General features: G+C 38.7%; 2 protein-coding genes across 9 annotated transcripts in view; one reads left to right on the top strand and one right to left on the bottom strand.

Annotated features, from left to right (window-relative positions):
* The window catches only part of KIAA1328 (KIAA1328 ortholog), a 525,281-nt gene extending 513,934 nt beyond the window's left edge, over nt 1–11,347 (bottom strand). For 5 of the 6 annotated variants that reach the window (XR_012484390.1, XR_012484391.1, XM_074279230.1 and 2 more), the window contains exons 1-3: nt 10,899–11,347; nt 7,170–7,205; nt 4,964–5,106 (exon numbers count right to left, since the gene is read on the bottom strand). Coding sequence is in view for 3 of the 6 variants with exons in the window: in XM_074279230.1 (XP_074135331.1) it covers nt 4,964–5,106; nt 7,170–7,205; nt 10,899–11,019 (300 nt within the window). In the remaining 3 variants the exon portion in view is untranslated. Of the gene's footprint in view, nt 1–4,963; nt 5,107–7,169; nt 7,206–10,898 lie in introns of those variants that run through there. The other variant, XM_074279233.1, reaches the window with a different exon arrangement.
* TPGS2 (tubulin polyglutamylase complex subunit 2) overlaps nt 11,063–25,061 on the top strand; it is a 44,283-nt gene continuing 30,284 nt past the window's right edge. Inside the window, exons 1-2 of one of the 3 annotated variants that reach the window (XM_074279235.1) lie at nt 11,063–11,442; nt 19,693–19,772. In XM_074279235.1, the coding sequence (XP_074135336.1) occupies nt 11,361–11,442; nt 19,693–19,772 (162 nt within the window). In that variant the 5' untranslated portion in view covers nt 11,063–11,360. The other 2 variants (XM_074279237.1, XM_074279236.1) reach the window with 2 other exon arrangements.

The raw sequence follows: 25,061 nt of genomic DNA, 5'->3' as shown, positions 1-25,061 counted from the left end.
GAAGAACTCAGCTACAGAAAAGACCATCAGGTTGCCAATTAGAAAAAATTACTCTTTTCCAGTAACTTGGAAAAGTGCTGTTTCACCTGGTTGATGAGGTCGTTAGCCAGACTGCAACGAAATGAATGAGAGAAAAGGCAGAAGAGACAACCAGTAAAGACCGCTTTTTTTTTTTTTCAAAGAATATGGCAGAGAAAAGGAAGAGAGATAGGGGATGAGAACCTGAAGACAGCAGAGTTCAGTAATGGATGGGGTAGAATCAAATACATATGTTGAGAGGTCAACACTAGCAAAAAAAAAAAAAAAAAAAAGACATCAGAGCAAGAGAAAAAGGAGTAGAGAGAAGATGTTTTTGCAGCCTCAATTTTTTTTTCAGTAAGGTTCTCAGCTAAAACAAGAGAGAAGTATGGAGTGGAAATCAATAAGGAAAGAAAATGTTTGGAATAATTTTTGTAAGGAGAAAAGAATCTTTTCCTCTATGAGCAGGTTTCTTGGGAGGTTTCTGGAGCCTCCAGCCAGCCTCTTCTTCTTCCTGAATCCTGGCTCTGAATCTCCTCCAGCTTTTGTCCTTCCCCAGTCCAGACTGCTTGTCCAGGCCCAATGTTGCCTCTTTTATCCTCCCAGAGAATGGGTGTGGGATAATGCAAGGGCTTCTGGGAAGAAGTACTCCAACCAATGAGCTTGCTCCTCTTAAGAATCTGAGCCAGAGAACTATCAAGTCAACCTGAGTTCTCACCTTGTAATTGTCCAGACAACCTGAATTCTCACCTTGTCATTGTCCAGACAACCTGAGTTCTCACCTAGTAATCCTAACAGACCTACATCATCTTCTACCCGCCTTCCCACACCAAGTAGAAGAGCTGATTTAAAAAAAAAAAAAACAAAAAAAAAAAAAACAGTAACAACATAATAGAAAGAAAGTACATTGAATTTTAGAGTCAGAAGATCTGGGTTTTAGTCCCAGATTTTTAACTTACTATCTGTGTGACCTCGGTCAAATAAATACAAGCTTTTAAAATTTTTGTTTCTCCATTTGTAAAACAAACAACTACAAAGACATGGAAGGAGTAGGCTAGAGAAGGAAGAGAGGATTGCATGCTCGAGCAGAATTCTTGGGGGACGTTGTTTGGGAATTCCTGTGGTCTAACAAAAGCAGCATTGTTGTTAGCTCTCAGTTTTTATACATGTCTAGAGAAGGATGAGAAGCTATAGAATCAGGGACACTAGGGTATTTTCCTGGCAAAAAAGACAAAACACCTCTACCTCTCTCTAAAAATCCTTGCTGGAGCAGAAAGAAATTTGACTTGGAAAAAAACCTCAAAACTGGAAAACTTAAGATGGTGATTAGATTTGTTGCATGGAAATCACTTTCCTGTAATGTTCTCTTCTCTAAATTGTAATGTTCTCTGGGAGCAGATGTCTTGGGGAGCTTCTGGAGGCAGCTTTAGTTTCAGTTCAGTTCAATAATCCCAAATGCAGCCAGGAGTCCAAATCCTTTACTGTCTCTTCCCAAATCTTATCTCCTTCACTTGGGGCTCCGCTAGTTTTTTGGAGGCCTTCCAGATCTTGGTTTCACAGGACAGCCTGCCACCACTTCTCTGTCTTTCTTCATTCTGCCTGCCACCACTTCTCTTTCTTCATTCTGCTCAACTTGTGAATCTCCTTAACTGAATCCTGACTCTGAATATCCCAAAGTCCTCTTTGGCCCTGAGAGCTTCTTGCTTATATGTTGCACAGAGTACCTCGTTTCAAGTTCTGGCCCATAACATCTCCTTTTAGGATCAGATCAATCATACTGAACCATGCTAAATTAGATAATTATTGTCTTTATCCATTCTAATGACTTAGCACCTTGTAAGAATCCTAACAATTTCCCACCTTCCAGCCCCTCTAGAGACAAAGGAGCCTTCCTTTGCAATTCAATGCACTCCTAAAACCCTTTCAGAGAATCTCTCCCAGGCTGAGGAGAAAACCTGCCTATGCTGGGGACCCCTTCCAACTTTTTGAGGGGTCTAAGGCCAATACCCTCCTTGATCTGACCTTGGGAGATAAACAGAGGAAATTGGAGAAGCCAATTTTGAGCCCTCAAGTTTCTTCCATTCCGCTGTTACAAACAGCAATTGGCTCTTTAACTCTATCTTTCTCAACTGAACTAAATCCCAGGACTCCACAGCTCTTTTTCTCCTCAAGGCAACTTCTGCCTCCTGTGAGAAAAACTCAGTGCAGGGATGCCTCTTTTAATGCAAATCCCTCCCAGACTGAGACCTGGAACCCCAGAAGTTCCTGTTTTTGTCTGAAGAAACTCCCCAGTCCCAGTCCCGAGCTCGAGCAGAAGGAGCACTGGACGGACTATCTCTCCACCAGGACAGACCAAAACCTGGTGGTTGCTTGGTACAGAGGTCAAACTGCTCCCCCTTCCCCCAAATGTTCTGCCCTCTGGCAGGAATTTGGGGCTTAGTCAAGTTCCTCAGGGCTTCACCACCATAGTTCAACACCTGGGGTCTGATAAGATGGGTGGGGCTTCTCCTTCACTCTCACTCTGGCCTGGTTTCTTCGACCCCTCCCCCATAGAGTGGGCATAGCAGGGGGAGCTCAGGACCTGTCTAGAGATCTCTCCTGGGCCTCCCCAGCTTAGTTATTTAATGAGATTAAGGACCCAACTCATTCTCATTCCTCCAGAGAATTTTTTTTTTTTTTAAAGCACAAACTTTTAGACAGATGTTAAGAGATTTGGAGAAGCTTAACTGAATTCTCATCTTGATCTGCAGTCTGGATAGGGCCACACCCATCCTCCAGACTCTTCCTCACAGCAGCTGTGTACTTTTCTAGGTTGGCCATCCTGCCTTAGAGCAGTGGCTGCTTTTAATTGAAAAGGCCCTTTTAATTGAAGATGCCTCAAAACTAACTTTGGGGCTGCCATTAAAGGTTTTAACTCCCCACCCGTCCACAGCATGTTAAAAGCCAAAAGACAGCAGTGGCTTGGTGGGAGACCTAATAGATATCAAGGTCTTCTACCTGACCTGACTCTCTGGGTGCATCACACCCTTAATCCTGCCACCCCTGTTTCCCTGACAGCACCTAATCGGGAGAAATTAGCTTTCCTAAAAATGGGAATACAAGGGCAAGTTATTCTGTGGGGACTCTTTACTGGCAACGTAGAGGCTAAAATCATTGCCTCCTGGAACATCTGCCCCAACCAGAGCTTTGGAACTACTGGGGAAGGGAAGTGGACACTTATACTGACTTCACTCCTATTAAACACAAAGGAGAAATCCTGAGGCTATTGCAAACTGTTCACGAAATTCTTTAACTCCCTGAAAAAAAACCCTTACAGAAGAAAGGGGGTACATGTCTTATCCTTCTGGCTGGTTTCACCAGGCCTGCCCAATTTGTGCCCAAATGAATCCTGAGGGAGCTGTTAAAACCCCCTCCCTCCTGAAGCCGTGGTGGAGAGTGCAGGGGATTCCAAACTGCTTTTCATTTTTTTGCTAACACTTCTGAAAGCCTCAGAGCACTTGCTAAGCTCCTTGCAGAGAGACAAACAGTCCTGCTTTTACTTATCAATTATTTCAGAATTTTCTTGGGAGTACTCTGGAGAAAGGAGAGTGGAATGGACTTGCATCCTTTTTTCCCTCACATTCACTCTCCTGCCTTTTTCACTCCAAAAATGGGAACTTTTTTTGCTCCCAGCATTTTTTCTCATACTTTCTTTGATTGGCATTCTATACCCTGCCAGTAATTAACTCCTTAACTACCTTCAGCTAGGGAGCTTTGTGGGCAGTGGGGGCATTCAGCATTGTGGGTGGGCTATCAGCATTCTTAAGGCAGCCCACACAGGACCTGATGCATTTTCTGTAAAAGGCTCCATTCCCAAACGTTGTCATCTCAACTCTGGATGACACCCCACTTTTAATCTGCTCTTGAGATCTGTTTTCTCTAGGCTTCAAGCTATGGATTTTCAACTGCCTCCTGCCTAGAGAACTTGGGACTGTTGAGGGCGGTAGCCCCTTGATATTCTTTGTTTGATCTCCAACTCCATTTGGGACTTGGACTTTGATGTGGTCAAACTAGTTTGGGCTATCTGAGCTGGTTGGAGTTTTACAGCCCCCCCCATTCTAATCTGCTCAAACAGACCAATTGTCACAGCAGGGGAAGAGACTTCTGTCTCTACTCAAAAGATAACAAGAGAATCCTTATCTTATTTACATCACTCTCAGGAACCTCCTTACATCACTGCATCTGAATGATTGTGCTCTTGTATAAAAGAGAACTCAAAAATCTACTCTTTGCAAAATGGGCCTTGTACCATGCAGCCATTTTGCCCACCGGCTCTCTGGTGTTTCCATACAGCATTAAGTAGCAAATTCATTTGCTGCCAAACCCACCCTTGGTTACTTTGGGGAAGGAAGGAGAGAGAGAAAAGGAACTGACCCATCTCGTTTAGACCACAACTTACTCCTCATCAGGACGACTGAGTGAAACACACAATACCCCTTAGATGTCTTGCTGCCGGTTTTTCTTTTTTAGATCTCACACTTCCCCCTCCTGGCATGAATCCCCAAATGAACTAAGGACATCTCTATGACCCTTGCCAGCTTGGAGCAATTACAGAAGAGACTTTTGCCCCTTTTCCCCAAAATTAATTTGAGTGGTAACTGCTGGGGGGGGGAGAGAAATGATGTGGGGAACCTTGAAACTAAATTCAATCTGTTTTGAAGGAGGTTTTAGAATGTTTTCCTGTATACTTTAAAGAATACAAGCAGACAATTTCCCATTTGAGAATGAAGAGGCACCTGATTTGGCAAGGTGGCATTCTATGGCCTGTCATCCACCCAAAGAACACAATAAAAGCATCTTTATTAAACTTTCACTTAGCTGCATGACTCCAGCCACTGGGTAAGCCTTATGTTTTTTTTTCCCCCCAGATCTAAAATTCTAAGTAAAAACAAGAAATTCTACTAACCTCTTTATGTACTGAATCTCCTGCACCTCTGAAAGGATCCATGGAGGCAGAAGCCTCAGCTGCCTTGGAAGCTTTTAGTTTAACACCAATTTTGGAAATTTTTGACTTGTGTTTTGCTTTACTATTTCCTGTTGCAGAAATTCCTACAGAGGACCAAATTAAATTTTAGAAAACAGCATTCACTATAGTGTGTATTTATATATACATATATATGTATATTCATACTAACAACATTTTCCTTAATATCTTCTATCTGATGTGAACTAAAATGAGAAGCTTGCAGGTACATTTAACCACCAACGTCAAATTCTGTTAATGTCCTAAAAATCCTGAAGACATTTGAGCCTATATTTCAAATCAGTAAGGCTTCTATTAGAAAAGTTAAAAATTAAATTAAAAACATTAAATTATAGGAGCAGTGCCTTAAGAATTAGAAAGTACTCAGATTCCTCACTTGACCATGATGAAACCAAGGCCCAGGGAAGTTAAATGACTTGTTTAATGTGACATAAATAGTAAGCAAGATAGAATTTGTAGCTAGATCCTATGATTCTAAATTAGTGATCCTTCCACAAGATCAGATAATCTTATACCCTTTTAATTTATTTTTAAAAATAAAAATATTGCATGTTTCAATTTAACTCCAGTTACTAACATTCTGACATGGATAACATCTGTGAATTATTTCTATTATTTACATTATTAGAAAACACCCTCCTCCAACTGATAACTAATAATCTTTAAGAGTACATTACCTTTTTTAAGGAGGTAGAAATTTTCCTTAAGAGATTTTACAATGTTTCCCCAAAACCTTCCCCTTCATTACTGATAGGACACTTCCATCCTCTCACGTACCAAGGCTTGAAATTTATTTGACTCCTCACTCTCATTCTGCCCAATTAGTGGTAAAGCCTTGTCATTTCCACCTTCATAACATCCCTTGTATATGTCCCTTCTCTCCTTTGACAGTCATTAGTAATCCTTATCAATTCCAACCTAAATTCACAATAGCCTGCAAGTCGGTCTTCCTACTTTAATTTTCTGCCCACTCCAAACCATTCTCCACTCAGCTTCTAAAATGTAGACCTATCCATATCATCCCCATATTTAATAAACTTCAGTGATGTTTGATTATTTCTAGACTCAAATACAAAATCCTCTGCTTGGCTTTCAAAGTCTTTAACTACTTTTCTAATCTTCTTATTACCGCTCACCTACTCTGCAAACTAGTAACACCAGTCTCCTTTCTATTTCTCACACAAAAAAATAGCAAGGAAATATGGTGGATACAGTACTGAGCCTAGAGTCAGGAAAACTTTGATTTCAAATCCAGATTTGGACATGGATTAGCTATATGACCCTGGGCAAATCACTTAAACTGCTTAACTCAGTTTCCTCAATTGTAAAATGGGAATTTTAACAGCATTTATCTCACAGGGCTATTATAAGGATAAATAATATTTATAACATATTTAGCACAGTACCAAACTCATAATAAACATTATATAAATATTTATTCCCTTCCCTATTCCAATTATTTTTCCAACTCTGGCCATTTTCACTGGCTGGTCCCCATACCTGGAATTCTCTCCTTCCTAATTTCTGGCTCTTAGGCTCATTAACTTTCCTCAAGTCAGTTCAAATCCCACCTTCTCTAAGTCTTCCAATTTCCCTCTGAGAATACCCCCAATTTATCCTATATATATTGTTTGAATAGAATTGTTTATAGATTGTTTCCCCATTAGAACGTGAACTTAAGAGACTAATTTTTGCATTTTTTTTGTATCCCCAACATGTCTCATAGTAGGCACTCAATAAATACTAGCTGACTAGATCAATTAAATAGATCAATCAATAAAAAAGAATGGGAAAGTGCTCATGGAAAAAAAAAAAAAAAAAAAAAAAGAACATCAATTAATCCCAGAGCATCTGTTTAAAAAAAAAAAAAAAAGTTTAGACTCTGATGCTCTAGTTTAGTCAACTGGACTCTAAAAAAACTTCCTGACCGCTATAGATTTTATATCCTCTTGTATATACTAATATGAAATCATATTGTACATCCCGAATAAAATGTAAGCTCCATTAGGATAGGGACTACAGGATACAACTATTAATTAATTTAACAACTAGTTAATTTAACTGTAGCTGGAAAAAATCCCATCCCACCCCGCCCCAGCTCCACTGTATTCATATAAAGGAACTGTACCTGAAATATGTAGCACTGCATGGTCCTCATCAGAAACTGTGCATGAGAGCATTAAGGGAAAAAAATTCATAATTCAAATATCCCTCTTGCCCCGTATTTCTGACAAAATTTACCATTTCCTTTAACCCTAAAATGTATAACTCATCTAAACTGCTTTGTTGAAACTGCTTTGTTGGAACTGCTTTGAAAGTTATGTGGCATATTACTACATCTCTAAACTCATCTTCTCATATTATCAATGAAAATTTGTGAGAAAACTTACATTATGAAATCTATTTTTAGGTTTTACCCTGACTTTTTAATTAAAGGAGTTACTTTCCATTTCTGAGTGCAGAGTTAATCAAGTGCTATATGTTTTGTCATTTTCATGTTTAGGAAGACTTGGTAAGTTCTTTTAGGCAAAAAAGAACTGATAATTTCAACAGTCTATCTCAGAAGTATAAATGGTATTGGAGGGCAAGTAAATAATGTAGAAACAAGTGCAGTTTTTATTCCACTGCATGAAATATGTAAAGAAGTTCTGCTCTTTTAGAACTCAAAGGAATCAAGGGGCATTTTTTTAAAAATTTCTTTAAAAAGAAATTCAGGAAAGCCAAGATTACAACAGTGCCACAGAAAAAAGAATCAACATAACCTACAGAAATCTTCTACAAGTAACTGGAAATTCTTTCTGTATTATCCAAAATTAAATTGCCTCTTTACTTTATACTATCTTCCTGACTCCAAGTCTAGCATTTTATCTACAGCACCAACTAGACTAACCTCTTTCCCTTCTCTTCACCTGTTAAATTCTCTCTCTGCACTTTAAAGTTAAATATACTCTGACATCATCTTCTCGAAAGTCTCTAGAAAAACTTCTTTAATAATAATCACCTTTCAGTTAATTATCTTATTATCACTATGTAACTCTCTAAATACATAAAATGTAATATTGTGTCTTATAGTTACCCTAACATCTTTGCCACCTATAAACTATGTTAGGACAAGGAACTGTGCAACAATTACCAGATGATAAATTCACTAACTGTTTGATGTTTTATTACTTTTTTTTTGGAAGTACAATAACAAAGCAAAAATGGGGATTTTAAAAGGATTCCTGGAGAGTATGTCCAATTCTCTCCAAAATATAAAGATTCTAATTAATATATGGCACAGAGGGGCAGCTAGGTGGCGCAGTGGATAGAGCATCAGCCCTGAATTGTGGAGGACCTAAATTCAAATATGACCCTGGGCAAGTCACTTAACCCCAATTGCTTCAGCAAAAACAAAACAAAACAAAACAACAACAAAAAAAAGACAGAGCTCTTCTCACAGTAGGAGCCCCAGGGATTCCATTTCCTGTACTGTCTAGAATTTTTTCAGCAAACTAATGAATATGTATATAGTCATAACTGGGATATGTTCTGCTTTTTAATAATTAATCTAGAGTAGAAAGGGATCTCTTAAATCACCTAATCCAACTCTTATCATTTTACAGGTGAGAAAGCTATGGTGCAAGAAGTTAAATGATTTGCCCATTATCACATTGGAATTAATTACTGGAAGGAATAAAAGCCCAGGTCTTCTAACACCTGAACCAAGATTTTTTATTAGTATACCATGCTGTCTCTTTAATACACATTCACAAACACTCCTTTTGTGTTTTCTAATTTAATTTTTTTTAAATAGCAAGACAAAATCAATTTCTAAGTTTTGACCAAGTTCTTTAAAGTCGCTACTTACTATGTCTGATAAAAATTAAACAACTACATTTTAGTAATCAATAGGTGACATTTCTGTCCTCACTATGGACTACCATAGAGCATTTCACTGCTCCTGAGTTCCTTTTTAGTCAGAAGCCTGACTCTTGAGATGACATCATGTCATATCTCACATTGCTGACACATTAGGTATGTAAAACTCTTGTGCAACATACCACAGCTAAAGCATATTGTGTAATAGGAAGAAAAGTAAAGAAAGCTGATAGTCACAGAAGGCCAAAGGTATAAAAGATGATGATGTCTGAGGTTTGGGAAACTTCCATTGTGGAAAAAACAAACTTCGAAATGACTTAAATGAGAAAATTAGAATTTTGGTATCTTACTAAAAAAAAGTTTCTTTTTTTCTTTTTAAATGTTATTTCTTTTTAAAGCTTAATTTTGAAAGCTTTGGATAGTTATTAAGCTATGATAAGCTATTATTGTGAAGAGCAATGATATACAATTAAATGATCCACAGATGTAATCACCACAGCCTACCTTGAGGTAATATATGACCACTTAATTTCCTAAGTTAATTAAAATGCATATTTCTAAAGAACTAGTCACCACTATTTGTATCCCAGCTCTTCACCAAGAGAATGTGGCACTTTACATTAAAGATGAGAGAGTTGGATACATTACCCTATATGTTTAGCCTATATTTAGGACACCGTATTTATCAGAACAAGATTAGGTTCAGACGTTGTACCTGACATTTAATTAACACTTAACCTTAAAGAGCTGATCCAGGACAACTAGCTGAGAATGTGGCTTACCGGCATAAATCCACAGGGGTCCCATTAATGAACATGTCCATAATGCTCTACAACTTTTTCAGAAGCATGGTCTAGAGCAAAATTCCTTATTTCCAGAAACTTATCTGGGTTTTTTATTGTTGTTTTATAAGAACTATAATAATATATGTAATAAGTTTCATTATTATAGCATTACATACAATAAGATATGTAATACATATAACAGTTGACCAGTGGTCCTCAAACTTTTTAAACAGGGGACCAGTTCACTGTCCAACAGTCGTTGGAGGGCCGGACTATAGTAAAAACAAAACCTCACACTGTCTCCGCCCCTCAGCCCATTTGCCATAACCTGGCGCAGCATAAACGTCCTCAGCGGCCCAGAACCCCCGCTGTAGAGGAATATAATTAACTTCCAGCATGGAGAAGCGCTTCGCCAGTCTGACAGAGGGGTCGGGGCACACAAAAATACAGAATCCTGCTCTAGGATCACTCCTATCACTATCCAGACCGTAGCGCTCACCCACCCCGCCCCCGCTCACAGCCGGAACCGAAGGACCACGAGCCTCAGCCCCAGCCGCCCCCACGGGATCGCAGCAGCCCAGCGCGCTCCCTCTGCACCTGCACCCCCCAACTTAGCATCGCTCCTGTTTAAGGTCACTCTATAAGCAGAGCAGGGCGCCCAGGCCGGCACTCCCTGGCTTCCTGGGCCCCCGTCTCTAGACTCCGATGACAACCTTCCCCATCCCCGATCGCTCAGCATCTTCCACAGTCAACCACCCCAACCCAATCCTCGCCCCCTACTTTTCCGGCCCCTCCCTCCGAGGTCACGCCATCTCTCGGGGTCACTGCCAGCCCCGAGGCGGAGAGCGCCTCTCCCACCTCGGTCTGAAAGACTTAAATGGGGAAGTGGCAGGGAAGATCGCGGGTCATTCCAGCCCCCTTTCCCCTAGTTCGGCCACCCGCAGGCTCCAGAATAGAAGAAATCCCCTGACAGGAGGGAGGGAGGGAGGAAGTTCAAACCCGGCCCCCCGTGCCCCAAGGAGCCGCTGGCTTCTCGGCAGGCAGGGAACGCTCTACTCGCTCACCTCCCCGACCCAGAGGGAGACCCGCGGGGACGGGGGCCAGGAGGGGGACGTGACACCGCGGGTACCGCCGTCCTCCCTCACCCATCATTTCCCTCCAGTGCACCTAGCGAGTGCACTAGCGCCCCCTGCCCGCCGGGTAAAGGATACGGTCCCGGCTCCAGTACGCCTCGACCCCCGAACCAGTCACTGCCGTCACATCCGCCATCTTGAAACAACCGCCACTCCCGAGGTCTCCCCTCAGCGGCACCGCCCCGGCCGCCAGAAGCATCCCCTAATTGGCTCTGCGAATTTTGAGGCCCGCCCCCACCACTGTTGGGTCAGGGACCACGGTGTGGGAGGGAGGAAGGAAGGGCGGAAGAGAGGTGGTTTCTGGGAGTTGTGGTTTGATGACTTCTTGGGTTTTCTGACTCCGAGTGAACCGGAACCGAGAAGGAGCACCAAGTCCAGAGCCGGGAAGGGAGAACTACGATTCCCGGCATGATAACAACCCTGGTCTTTGAAGTGAAGGGGGTGGAGTTATGGAATTCCTTCTACCTCCCGTGCCCGCCCCCTTTCATGACTCTCCCTGACCTTTGACCCTTGTGCTCGCCTGGAGTGGGGAACTGAGCCATGGAGGACCGATCGTTGCAGTGTTTGGGTGGCAACAAACCGCACCTGGAGAAACTAACTCTTGGGGTCGCCCGTATCCTGGGTCAGGGAGCGAGGACGAGGGGAGGCGGAAAAGGGATGATGTGGATGGGGGGCAGGAAAGGATAGATTTGCAGAGATTCTGTAAGGGAGCGGGGTGCGGACCGAAGGGCAAGGGAGCATCCTAGGGGTAGAGGGGAGTGGGAAAAGGGGATAATGGCAGAGGGAGGGGAGAAGGGACGAGAAGTCCCCATGGGAGGAGTCCTTTAAGGGTTACAAAGGGCTTTCCACGTGATGACTCAGTGTTGTAGGTAATCGATCCCAATTTCACGGAAAAGGAAACTGAGGTTCAGGGAGTATTACTAACTGATCATTATATCGCGCCCCTTCACCCCAAGACCTCTGACTCTACTTTGTATGTTCCACTAATATTGGGAATGATGTAGCGCAAACGAGTCAAGGAAGAGTGTGGAGGTTTAAATAAAGCTTAAGTGCTTACTCCTCGGCAACTGTTGGGAATACAAAGAGGAAACGCCCCCACTCCAGAAGTTTGAACTTAAAGGAAGAGAAAGTGCAGGAGAGCCAGGGGGAGGGACGGGGAAGTGGGAAGGGCTTGACCCAGACTTGAGTCTTACAGGAATCAAAAGTTGCCAAGGGAGTAACTGAGGTTACCAATAACAGGAGAAAAAAAGGCTTTAGTAACCAACAATGTGTAGTGTCATCCATTAGTTCTAACAGAATGGATAATGTGCCCAGGGATGGGATGAGGACTGCACCTATGATTTCTCTGGTAAATTTGGTAAATTGAACAATAATCATAAATTTATAATCTCATTTATTACCTAGAGCACTTAGAAGTTAATAACTTGCTCACAGTCACAGTCTATCAGAAGTAAGACTTGAAACCAGATCTTCCAACTCTCTATTTGTCATTTGGGAGGCTCTGGGTACAAATACAAAGAGGAAACAAACTACCTTTGAGGAGCTTGCTTTCTATGGGGAGAAAGGGGGTCAGGGCCCACAGGTAATTATATGCATAATATTTACAGAGTAATTTGCACAGAAATGATAGTCTAGGCTTTGAGGGATTAGGGATACCATGAGCTAGCTAGCGATGAGGAAAAGGTATTCCAGATGCAAGGGACGGGGTGTTCAAAGGTGTAGAAGGGAGAATGTACAGTGCTATTTAAAAGCAGCATACTTTGGCTGAAACAGAGAACATGAAGGAAAGGAAAGTGAAGTAAACTTGGGAAGGTAGACTGGTACCTGATTGAAGGACAAAAAGTGGAGTTTGTATTTTACCCTTGATTATCGGTATGCATATAACTGGAACAAATTCTACCACAGTTTGAGTGCAACAGGAAGAGAAAATGCTGGATCAGTTTAAGAAAATTACAAAACGTTCATGAAGCCAAGCATTTTTCAGAAAAAGGCACCCATCCTTTAAATATTACCATTCTGCAAGTATTGTGTGACTGAGATGTGTGGAACATAATAGTCTCTGAAGAATTTAAAATACAGAGGGCAATGAAGAAGTTGCATAATGAGTATGAACAAACTACAACATATAATCAATGGGATTCTTATCAGGAAAAAAAAAAAAACACCTTGAAGTAAGACTTTGGGAAAATGTAGCACAAGAAGAGAAGATGTCCTGATAATATGGTGAGAGCAAGGCATGAATGGTGGCCAGCCCTGTTGCATAACTGACATTTTCTTAATAAAAGGAAAAAATGCAAAAAGGCCTCAGACATTTTGGCCCAACATCCCTTTCATGAATTATGGGAAGATATGTAAGCCACAGAAGATAAGTAGGCTGGGATGGGTCCTATGTTTGAAGGAAAAATCCTCATCAATGAGATTACTTAGCCATTTAAGTACTTCAAAAGAAGAAGATAATCATCTTGGGCTGGGGAATGATATCAAACCTCTTATAACTTGGCAGCTACTTGGAACTTGAACTGGGAAGGAGGGACTTGAGGCAAGACCATTTATGGAGCTACTTAAATGGGCCAGGAGATAATCATGATAAACATGGAAAGAAGACATAAGTCAGACATAAGAAGGAAGTCAAATTGACAAGATTGTCAAATTATTGGATGTGAGGAAAGAATTGAGGATGATTCCAAGATTTCTAATCTGTATGACTGGAAGATGGTTATTTATGTTCAACAGAAATAGAGAAATTAGGATGAGGAGTGGTTTGGGAGGGGAAAAAAAATGAATCCCATTTTATACAGATTGTATTTAAGATGTTGACAATGGCATGGGACAAAAATTAACCAAAGAAATTAAGGTTGGTTATATCAATGGAATTTGTCTATATAGAAGTGATATTTGAATCCATAAAAGATGATAAGGAAAGAGAAGACAGCTAAAGATGATGATCCCAGTGTCTCAGATGTCATTATCAAAGGAGGATTTTGCCCAAACTCAGAAGAATCCAAGCTGCGTAGTTCCAGAAATGAATTTTAAAGTATTCATCACAAATACTATGCAAAAGTTTTAGGACCAAACCATAACCAGATGGGTCATCCAAGAGTTATTAAATTAGGCAAGTGATCAGCCAGAAACAAGACCAGTAATATGTTTTAGCAGCTAATAAGTCTTCAGTTCTAGTGCAAAGGTTTTGGGGGTAGACTTAGTACTTTAAATTCCATATCCTGAAAAAAAAAAAAAAATTTGACACTACTTCATTTTGGCTTTAAAAGCTCTCCATATGATCTGGCTCCCTCATACTTAATGGAAATATTTTGTCTTTGTACACCCAGAATTTAGCATAGTCTGAACTGTGTCATCTAATGTCATGTCCACCATCATTCCTCTAATCTAAATCCTCTTTCAAGGGTCAACTCATTGTGGCACAGTGCAAAGAGTATTCACCCTCAAGTCAGAAGTGGGTTTTATCTTTCATCTGATGCTTATTTGTGTGACGTTTCACCAAGCACTTAGTCTTCCATGGCTTCAGTTTCCTTATCTGTAAGAAGAGTAAGTTGGATTTAATGAATTCTTCCCTGCCCTAGATATATAATTCCACTTTCTCCATGAAGACATCCCTGATTATATCAGTCTTGATTGATTTTTCTTTCCTATTAACCCATATAGCATGTATTATCTAAAACATACCATTTGTATTTTACTTTGCATGTAGTACACAACTATACCTCTTAAAGATCATGTTTCATGTTTCCTAAGTACATTAGGGCTGAAATAGAATGGGTATTCTTTAAATACTTGGCAGCCTAATTTTTCCAGTCAGGAAGTTTGTATATTATGGGCTAAATAGGTTAGTCTTTTTCCATGACCATGAGCTTGAATGTCCAACCCCATCTCGTAATCTTGAGAATACATTAATTCCGAAGTGGGCTGGCTAAGAGAGAATAGTATTACCACCACCAGTAACTATTGCCAGAAAAGCAATTCTAGTACAGTACCAATAATTGATCTTTAATGTTATCTTGATAAAGTCAGTACATAGAAAGCTTGCTTTGCTTTCTCTCTTGATAAAATGCTCTAGAGACATGTTTATGTACTATTTCTCTGCTTAGTCATTCAAATTAAGGCTATATTTTCTGTTTCCTCTTTACCCCAGTTAGTACCATTTCAGTGAATATTCTGTGTTGATTGAATGAGACCTCCAAGTGAGATGTCAGGTGCTGAGTATCACCTTTCTGGATTGTCTCCATTCTCTAGCCATTAAGTTGCAAATCAACATCTAAACTAGTTGGATTGTCCAGTCTGAAATTCCAGCCAACTGAAATCATGCATGTCTTACAACATGCATGCCTAAGAGGCAGATTCCAGTAGGTAATTACTAATTGCCAACATGTGTTACCTATTATTTATTTAGCCATCAGAAGATACCCTCTTACGTAACTTTACCACCCTTTTGCCTTGCTGAAATTTAAGAACCTTGGTAGGCTATCAGTGTTAATAGAATACAGTACTTGTTGACTACTAAGTCACTAGAATACTCTGCTGTAAAGCATTAGAGAATCCAGTGACATCACTTAACCTTTTCCACAAACGTATTTGTACACATGTATACACACACACCATCACTAACTTTTCCAAGAAAGCCTCTGAAATTACATGCATTTTTCCAGAGCAGAGTATCTTTGCAAAAGATTCTTATGCTATATAAATTTTTCTCTTCATTCAATTTATGTGAAATTCTACTTATCCAGTCTATCTCCTGTATTTTTGGAGTCTACCTGGAGTCATCTTTGATTCTTCCATCTTCCTCTCTACCCCACTTAACTGTTACTCCTTCCTCTGTAAGTTCTACATCAGCAGAATTTTGCCTACAATTTTATATTTCTACTGCCATTCCCTTAATTCAGACCTACATTGTTACTACAATAACTTAGTATCTTTGCCTTTAGTCTCTCCCTAATCTAATCCTCAGTATATCTACTTTTCAGAATCTTGAATTTGGAAAGGACCTTCTAATCCAACCCACTCTTGAACAAGAATTCTTTAACATACTTGACAAGTGTCATTTAGCCTTTGTTAGAGCCACTGAAGAGAAATCCAATAAATCCAAAGACATCCTATTCCATTTGTGGATTGCTCTAATTATTAGAAAATGCATCATAACATCAATTCTGAATTTGCTTCTCTGCATTTTCTACTCACTGTTCCTAGTTTTGCTGCTTAGGATCAAACAGAACAATTCTCATTCCTCTTCTATGTAACAATCCTTGAAAATAGCTATCATTTTCCTGCTAAGTATTTTCCTCTATAAATAACTATAGATCCTTCCATTAATTCTCAAATGGCAGAACTTTTTAAGGTCTTTTACATCTTGCCCTGTTTTTTCAATTTTTTTTTTTTAAATCAGTGAAAATCATTTTCTTCCATCTACCACATTGAGAAAGAGAAAAATAATGCATACAAATAAATTCCTGCACTATTTCCAAATTTTATCCCCCTCAATCTCTATCTCTCAGGAGGTAGGTAGAATATTTTATGAGACCTTATAAGATCACTATGATTACACTGAATAGAGTTCCTCATGATATTGTTCTTGTATAAATTATTTCCCTGGTTCTGCTCACTTCCTTCTAATGTGTTCATACAAGTTTTCTAGGTCTTCATAAACTATAGTCTTCATGATTTTTCTTTTCATTTTTAAAAATGTTTAGAATTATGTACAGTTTTGATATAGTTTCAGGCATGTGCCAAGATACTTCTACTTCATATAAACCAGTTATATTGCCTATCCAGAAGCATTTTGAGAAGTTAAGATGATCAAAAAACAACTAAGCTTGATGAGTACATCACCACCACAAAAGAATGGTGTTTCATTTAATATTTCCTCTACTATATGGTATTCATGGGAGACAGAATATGGCATGGTTTCATTCATCATCTTACCTTCCTCCTCTATTTTTTTCCACAGAGCTTTACCCCATTTGTCCCATTGCACTTCCCTTTCAATTTATAATATGCAATTTCCACATATTTCTTCAGGGTTTTTTTTTGCTTTTTTATCATAAAGTTGCTTCTCATTGTCACTCAGAGTGTTCCATGTTTTTCACCACATCCCCAGTGGATATGCCAGGATTTGTAGACTTGATCTTGGCACCCTTATAATTAAAGCTAAGTCCAAGAGAGATTCAATGATTTGCACATCATTTAAGTTAATAGGAGAGTCAGTAGTAAAAGCCAGGCTTTCTGATTTCCAGTCTTCTAATACTTGTGAAATCACCAGGCAGAAGGAAACAGATTTTGCTTTTTCAAAACACTTTTATGATCAACAAACATTATATATTTATTCAAGTATGACATACTTGAAACTAGATTTGAGTCCCAACTTAACCATTTTCTGTAACCTTGGACAAGTGACAATCTCTCTGGATCTCAGTTTCTTCTGTTATTTCACAAGAATGCTACTAATGTCAAGTAAAAATGAACTATATCCATGACTTTTGTATCCAGAAAGAACTATACAAATATAGGCTATTAGTATTAGCTAATTTGACCATCATGCTATCCTTGAAGACAGGTAAGGTAAGTAGTAGTCTTTTTTGTAAATGGAAAAGCAACAGCAACAATAATTAAGGGCCAGAACCATTAGATACCTTGTCAGAAGTCAAATAGGAAGAACAACAGTATGGGAGCTCTGACTTCCTTTTTCCAAACCAGAATAATAGTAGAGATCACTGATTGTAGAGTTAAAATGATAAGTATTCAGTTATGCCAATTAGTGAATAAAAGAATACTTTGTAACTCTACCCAGTTTCTGCAGGTTCTGCAAAGTTCAGTTTATCCTATCGAGTAAGTTTCAGAAACTTTCAGAGTTTACATTAGAGAGACCTACTTGAAATAAGCAGAAAATAAGATATGATGTGGCAGTATGTATGGCATAGACACAAGTGCTTTGGGAGATGAGTCTAAGAAAACTTCAGTAAGAGAATAGACAAATTGAGCCTTATAAGGTGACTAAAATGCTGCAGACTAGGGGAAATGAACAAAGCTAAAAATTAAGCCCTGAGTATTAAGGGTACATTTATGTCTGCCAGGAGGGAAGACTTAAGTGGCTGGATAGGCAAGTTGGAATCAGTTGAGGACCTTAAATGCCAAGTTGAATGGGTTAAAATTTACCTGATTAATAGAAATTATTTTCTTTGGCAGAGGAAAAACATTTTCATGGTGGTATTTTAGGGCTTAATTGCTGTTAGCTCTAATGAAATTACTAAAATAGCATTGGGTATATAAATAAGAAAGTAAGACAAACAGTACATTCTAATGTGTAGAAACCATACATAATACAAGATCTTGACTTTAAATCATGAGAAAGTTGTACTGTCTTTTAGGTTCTGCAACAAAGCAAATGATACTGTAGTGTGTTTAATATCATTTCCATAAATAAAACTATATTTCTGATGTTAAATGCTTTAGTAGTATCAGTGACTTTGGCATCAAGAATTTTCTTCAGTAGGTAGTAGGGGATGCTTCTATTCCTAGAGTTCTTAGGCTTACCCCTGTTTGTCAGTGGCAATTGTCAACAGTTGGCAATAGGCTCCTTCTCCCCAGGGATTACTCCTCTGGATAATGAGTATGGAAGGGCCTTTGTCTTGAGAAGAGTGACAGTGGCCTTAAATTTTTTGTTGTTGTTGTTGTTGCTTAAGAAACCTTTACATGATCCTGGGTATATAGGTATATAAAATAGGTATACAAACCAAATATTTATTGATAAGTCATAATTCCATAACCCCCCACATTTCAGTTACAACACCCTACATGGGGTTGCAAACCACAATTTAAGAAGTTGGAACCTATAGGACAATGTTATTCCCAGGGCTCTTAGGCATAGAGTCCTGAGTTGTTTCCCCTGGGATCTAAGAGAAAATGGTGGTTGAAGTAGCAGTGATAGTTAGACTCTCCTAGTATATACATTTTCTGTCCTATAGATTGCAAGAACTATGTTCTTACTGCTTTTTAAGAGATTCCAGTGGAGATCATTTAGGAGCCTGATTCATTAGTTCATATTTAAGATGATAACAGAGCTGAATTTATAATAGCAGCTAGGAGAAGGGAGAAATATGTTAAGGGACTCAATTCTCTGAGAGCCTCCACAGCTGTGAATCATAACATCTCAAGGAGTTTCAGGGCAGCCTTTGGTATTGTGGACTGGGAATGAGATAAATTGGAAGCAGAGGGCAGAGGAGGCAGGTCAGATAATTCAACAGTCTCTCAGGTCAGAGAACAGCAACTGCCTCAGTCTCCTTGCATCTTTCTCTCACATGAGATCCATTCTGCGGGTCTGGGTTGGATCTTCAGCAGCTACTGTAAGATGGCTCCCGTGTATTCTAACAGAAAAATGACAAAACTTGACATTGGCAAAAGAGATAAATGAAAGTGATTAGTAGGTAATAATGTTTTGAACTTGAATGACAATGGAAATGGATTAGAGAAGGATAAAAATGAGATTTGGTTCTATTCAGATTTCTGCTTAACTCCTACTTTAGGATTTAACTTTTTTCATAGAGCCAGTAACTAAATATGACTGAAAGAGTAGGCAAATGGCTAGAATAGATGACCTCTTTAGTTCTTTAGTTAGTCTGTCTATATAACAACTGTTATCCTAAATAAAGCGAATGGATGCTTTGAGAATCTATTTCTTTTATCAAAGCTAAAGCTTTGTTCTTAAAAAGCTTTCAGAAGGATTTATTTGTGATTAAAATTCCTGTAACAAACATCAGCATATGGCCTCCAATATTAGAATATTTGTGAGCAATAGTCCTAGGAACCCCAAAGAGGACTTCACAATATGGAGATATGATGGAATATTCTTTTTCTCTTTTAGAAGCTTCCCCAGGAGTGACTGGGGTGTCAGTTATGGAACGGGAACCTGCTGATATTGGAATGATTACTGCATGGGAACAAGTAAGTATCTTCTTTAAAACAAATTACTTCTTATTTCTGGGAAAGATTGAGTTCGTTGAGAAAAATCCTTTTAATCTCAAAGTGTCATTAAGATATATAGTTCATACCTCATTTACCCTCAAGGCACTTGAGCTCTACCCTGCCACTGCTATGAATTTTTATACTGGGAACAACTGTTTTCCAAAGTGGCTTCACTCCCTGTTTGCAGTGTAAGCTTTGATTTTCTGATCAGTTTTTCTTTTGAGTGAGGCAGAGATGAAAGAATCTTTTCTGTACCATAGGTAATAACATCAGCTCTGGAATCTCTTTGCTATCTTAGGTTTCAGTGCAATATTTGGATAATCATAATTATGCAAATATGACATAAACCCCATTTTAATGAATACCCTGTTAAAAACCTGGCAGCAACTACAAACCAAATAGTCAAAATATTTCAATTAGGCAGAATAGCAAAATTAATAAGGGAACAATAAAGCAGCAAAATAATTTCCATCTATATACTAATATGTACATTGTCTCTGGGAAAGTGCATAGGATGAAGAAAACTTAATATCAGTAGGTATCATGAAGGTCTTTGCTGACACCTCTTGGATACAGTGATTAACCACCAGGATTTTACTAGGTTGAACGTGCCATTCCAGATAAACCCACAAGTCATTTTCCTTATCTCTCCTCTGATCTCCTTCTTGTCTGTAGTTCTCTTAACCCTGTTCTTTTTTTTTTTTTTTTTTTTTTTTTAAATGTACTGCTTCTCAGAAGACTCCCTACCAAAAGTAACACTTTTGCTCTGTACCAAGTCACAGTGCCTCTTGGAAAAAGGAATCCTAGGAAACTTTGTCCATGAACAATGCTCTGTCTCCAACATATTCTTTTTAACATCTTCTACATGATCAAAAAAATAAAAACAAAAACCATTTATAGTCCCTGCAGCTCACATTGGATGAACAGGTACATCTGTAGAAATATAAGAAGCTATTAGTTCTCATATAGCATTATTTTACTCAATAATTCTGTACACATGCAAATCAAAGTATATATATAGTATTCTAAATAGATGGGGGAAAATGTAGTGTATGGCATAGTAAAGTTGCATTCAGTAGACCAGATTCATTTGTTGTTTAGTTGTGTCCAGCTCTTTATGACCCTATAGCGTGCCAGTGTTGACCAAGGGGTTTTCTTGGCAAAGAACTGGAGTGGTTTGCTGTTTCCTTCTCAGTGGTTAAGGCAAGGAGAGGTTAAATGATTTGCCCAAAGTCACCCAACTAGACAGTGTCTGATGCCAGATGTGACTGCAATACGAGTATTCTATCCACTAGACCATCTGCCTAGATCAGATACAAAGGCCACTCCAATTGCTAAATTCTTCCCTGGACTTTCCATTTGAGGAAGTATCCATGGCAGTTATGCTTACCTCAAACCTAGCACAACTCATGACCCCTCAGACTTTTAACCCTGACTTCTCAGACTTAAGTCTTCTCTGCCTTTGTCGCAGGGATCTCATGCTGGCAAGACCTCCATTCCTATAATCTCCTGCAAATGGCAAGTCCCTCCCCAGAACCTCCATTTGAGGAAGTACTCATGTCAACTGTGTTCACTTAAAACTGGGTCCTGCCCGTGATTTTATGCCCTACTTCTCCTCCTGGCCTGCTGGTGGTCACAGAGACCAAACCATTCCCCCAAAGTAACAAATGTTTGTGATGCATCACCTTTGTAGAGATCCTGGCATGAAAGATATACATAAATATTTCTTCCATAACCCCTTGGCTATTCCAGACACAAGATTATTTGATAGATAATCAGGTTACCACCCTACAGATCAAGGAAGGTATACTGTCACCATTAGGATGACTAATGACTAATGATTATCCTATTTCATTCCAGAAATAAAGCCTATGTATACAACTTTTAAAATGCTAATGCTTTGCTGTCCCAGAAAATGCCATTAGCATTTTCCTTTGACTATACCAGGCTTAAGTCTTATGATTTTTGCATATATTTGCTATCATTTGGGGCCAATAGAATCTCTTCTGTGACAGCTCCAGAATTTTAGCTACACCCAAGTGTCTATCTCATGGAGTGGCTTCATGTCTATATATATGTAGGTTAAGAATTGCCTTGTTAAAAAGATTTTTTTTTTTTTTTTTTTTTACTGGACCTATGCTTTCAGAGATGCCTCATGAGGAAATCCCTCTGTTAGTATATCAGCACCTTATCTCCAACTTGTAGACTTAAAGAATTGGCTGAGGTATTATAACATTAAATGACTTACCTAAAGTCACAAGGTGTAAGAGGCTGGGCTGGAACCGAGTTCTTCCTGGCAGCTAGTGGCTAGCAGAGCTCTGGAGCCAGGAAGGGTTGAGTTCAAATCTGGTCTTAGACTCTTATTAGCTGTGTTACCTGGGCAAATCTTTTAATTTCTATCTGCCTCTCTTTCCTCAAATATAAAACTAGGACAATAATAGAACCTCACTTGGTTGTCCTGAATATCAAATAAGTAAGCACATGTACAGCACTTAGTGCATTGCCTGAAACATAATAGACATATACTAAATGTTTGTTTCTTTCCTTTCTAACTCGAGATAAGTTGAGCATTCCATGAAACATTATGCTAAGTGGGTATATGCCCTGGAATAGTGAGTGTGAAATGGAAGATTTGAATCTATTTGTAAGTTCCCTGCCCTTTTATTATCCGTGACCCAAAGTACCCATGGTCACCAGACCCTACCCCTTTCTGGGTAGGGAGACAGGGAAGTATATAGTGGAGAAGGGGAGAGACATTGAGGAAAAGAAAGATAGTACCTTGTTTAGCCAGGGTTCATTTTCAGCCCCCTTCATTCCCCACTTCAATTAACCCAGACTTTAAAGCTATTTTTATTTCAAAATTATGGATGAATTATATACTACATTTTAAAGGCAATTCAAAAATTACAACAGAGACAGTAATTTTAACTATATGCTATTTTTATTTTATGGCCTGATTTGAGAACCTAACCTCTGGGTAAGAAACAATTCCACTATACCTTATGTTTGATCACTTATGATCTGGTACAGTGTATATTCCACTACATATAATTTCTGTCATTCTCTCAATAGCAACATGTCTTCTAACTAAGTTTAATCCCCAAAGGTCATACTTCTTTTTTCTTAATCTTTATCAGTTTTCTTAGTCATCTGAATTGTAGATACATTTGCCACCAATCATCCAAGGGCATGGAGGCAAAGGAGACTGTTTAATCATATGCTTACTCCCCTGATAGCACCTTCATCTGGGGAAATCTTAGAATTACAGCTTTGTTTTCTTATAATAACATAAGAAAACAAAGCTGTAATTCTAGGATTCTAGGACCTGGCTGTCTTTATCATAGATTATCTTCACTTTTTCCATGGCAATCAGTGAGATTTTCTAATGTATCAGGGCAATGGGATAGGACATATATTTCCATATTAGTCTTCTCTAGACAATAATGGCATATCAAATTTATAGTTGGTCTGTACTGTTTGTCTGTTGTGGCACTCATCAGAATATAAATCAATGGATTGTTTTTTGTATGATCTTGGAATTGAATTGCCTATACATATTCTTAGAATTTATCAGGGACAGTTCACTTCAAAGCCAAGAATTAAAATTGACAGGTAGGATATCAATATCTTATAAGAAGTGCTCTACTTGCAAATGTAATTGACTTCTGGAAGCCATCATTCTTGTTATAAAACTTCTTCCAAAGCTCTCTGGGTTGGCTTCATCTACAACATAAAGGGCATGGATATATAAAAAAACAAACAAAACAAATACACATAACCCTGGATAAAGTCGTTAGTTAATCAAGTTCTTTAAGACCTGCTCACCTTTTCTATGGTAAAGATCTTTCCCTGTTTCCAGAGGGCTCAGGCCCCTTTGTTAGTTTTTGCCCTTTTGGTTTTGATTTTACTTAGTCATCTACATATGAGTGAGGTTATTGTGAAACTTTTCAGTGATGGCATAGCTGAGAGTAGCAGTATAATCCCAGAAAATTTGTCAGTTCTTGATAATTTCTTAAATGTGGGCTCTTGATGACTCCTCGTTAGATCTTCATAGAGGCTCTATCTAATGGTTACTTTTTAATTAATAGTTTTAGACTTGAATCCCTTGCCAATTTAATACCTTTAATAGTCATTTTTAATGCTTTTATAGTGTCTTCCCAAATATGATATAGTCATCTAGATACATCAACCTCCAAGTAATTTATGTCACTAATGATTTTTCCATGAATGACTACAAAATGGCAGGACTCCCAGAAATCCCTTGGGGTATATACTCATTACTAAAATTTCATTGGACAGATAAAAGCCATCTTTTCCTTATCTTCTTCAGCTATAGGGATCTGACAGTATTGTCTGCATAGGTTCAAATTGAACAAATACAAGATTTCTACCAGATGGTCTTTGGCATCTAGGATCTTTGGCATGTGTTCAATTCAACAACCATTAAGTGCCAAATGGAGATACAAATATAATTTAAAGAATCCTGCTATACCTCAGGGAATTTAAATTCTACTGTAGATACAACATGGACATAGAGATAGGTCATTTAAAAAAAAAACAAGTAGCATAACAAAACAAGAATTTCTTAAGCACTTACTTTGCTAAACACCATGGGTATAAAGAAAAAACAAAAAGAATCCCTATCTTCAAAGAACTTATATTATCATGGGGAAATAATATATATAAACCAGAATGTTAAAGTTAATAGGGAATAATTAGAAAAAAAGGAAGGTTACCTTAAAAGGGAATGGCACCAGTATCTGGGAGGACCAGGAAAGATCACCTAAAGAAAGTGGCATTTGAATGTGCAAAGCAAATCAGAGATTCTAAAAAGTTGGAGATTGGGGAGAACATTCCAGGCATGGGGAACAGCTAGAGCAAAAGCATAGCAATGGGAAATAAAGGGTAATGTCTAAGAAATCAAAAGTAGGCTAGTATGTCTGTATGGTGGTATACATGGAGGGAAACAATATAGGAAGCTTGGAAAGTTACCAAAAGGTGATGATATGAAAATACTGGCAACTCTAGACATCATAAAAGATCTATGTAAGAAGCAGTAACTAATGTGATTTGAAAGAAGTTAGGGATTCTGAAAGGCAATAATGATGAGAGAATACCTTCTAGTCTTAGGGTACCACCCTTGCAAAAGCATAGAAAAAGGGGACAGTATGTCATAAAATAGCTAGGATAAGAATTTGACTAGATTGTAGAATGTTTTGAACCAGACTTATAATTTCAATTGTTTAAAAAACTTCCTATACTAAAACA

Source organism: Sminthopsis crassicaudata, chromosome 1 (genome assembly GCF_048593235.1).
Source record: "Sminthopsis crassicaudata isolate SCR6 chromosome 1, ASM4859323v1, whole genome shotgun sequence".
Taxonomy (NCBI): Eukaryota; Metazoa; Chordata; class Mammalia; order Dasyuromorphia; family Dasyuridae; genus Sminthopsis; species Sminthopsis crassicaudata.
The sequence above is the reverse complement of the archived record's forward strand: the minus strand, read 5'-3'. Positions and strand labels throughout refer to the sequence as shown.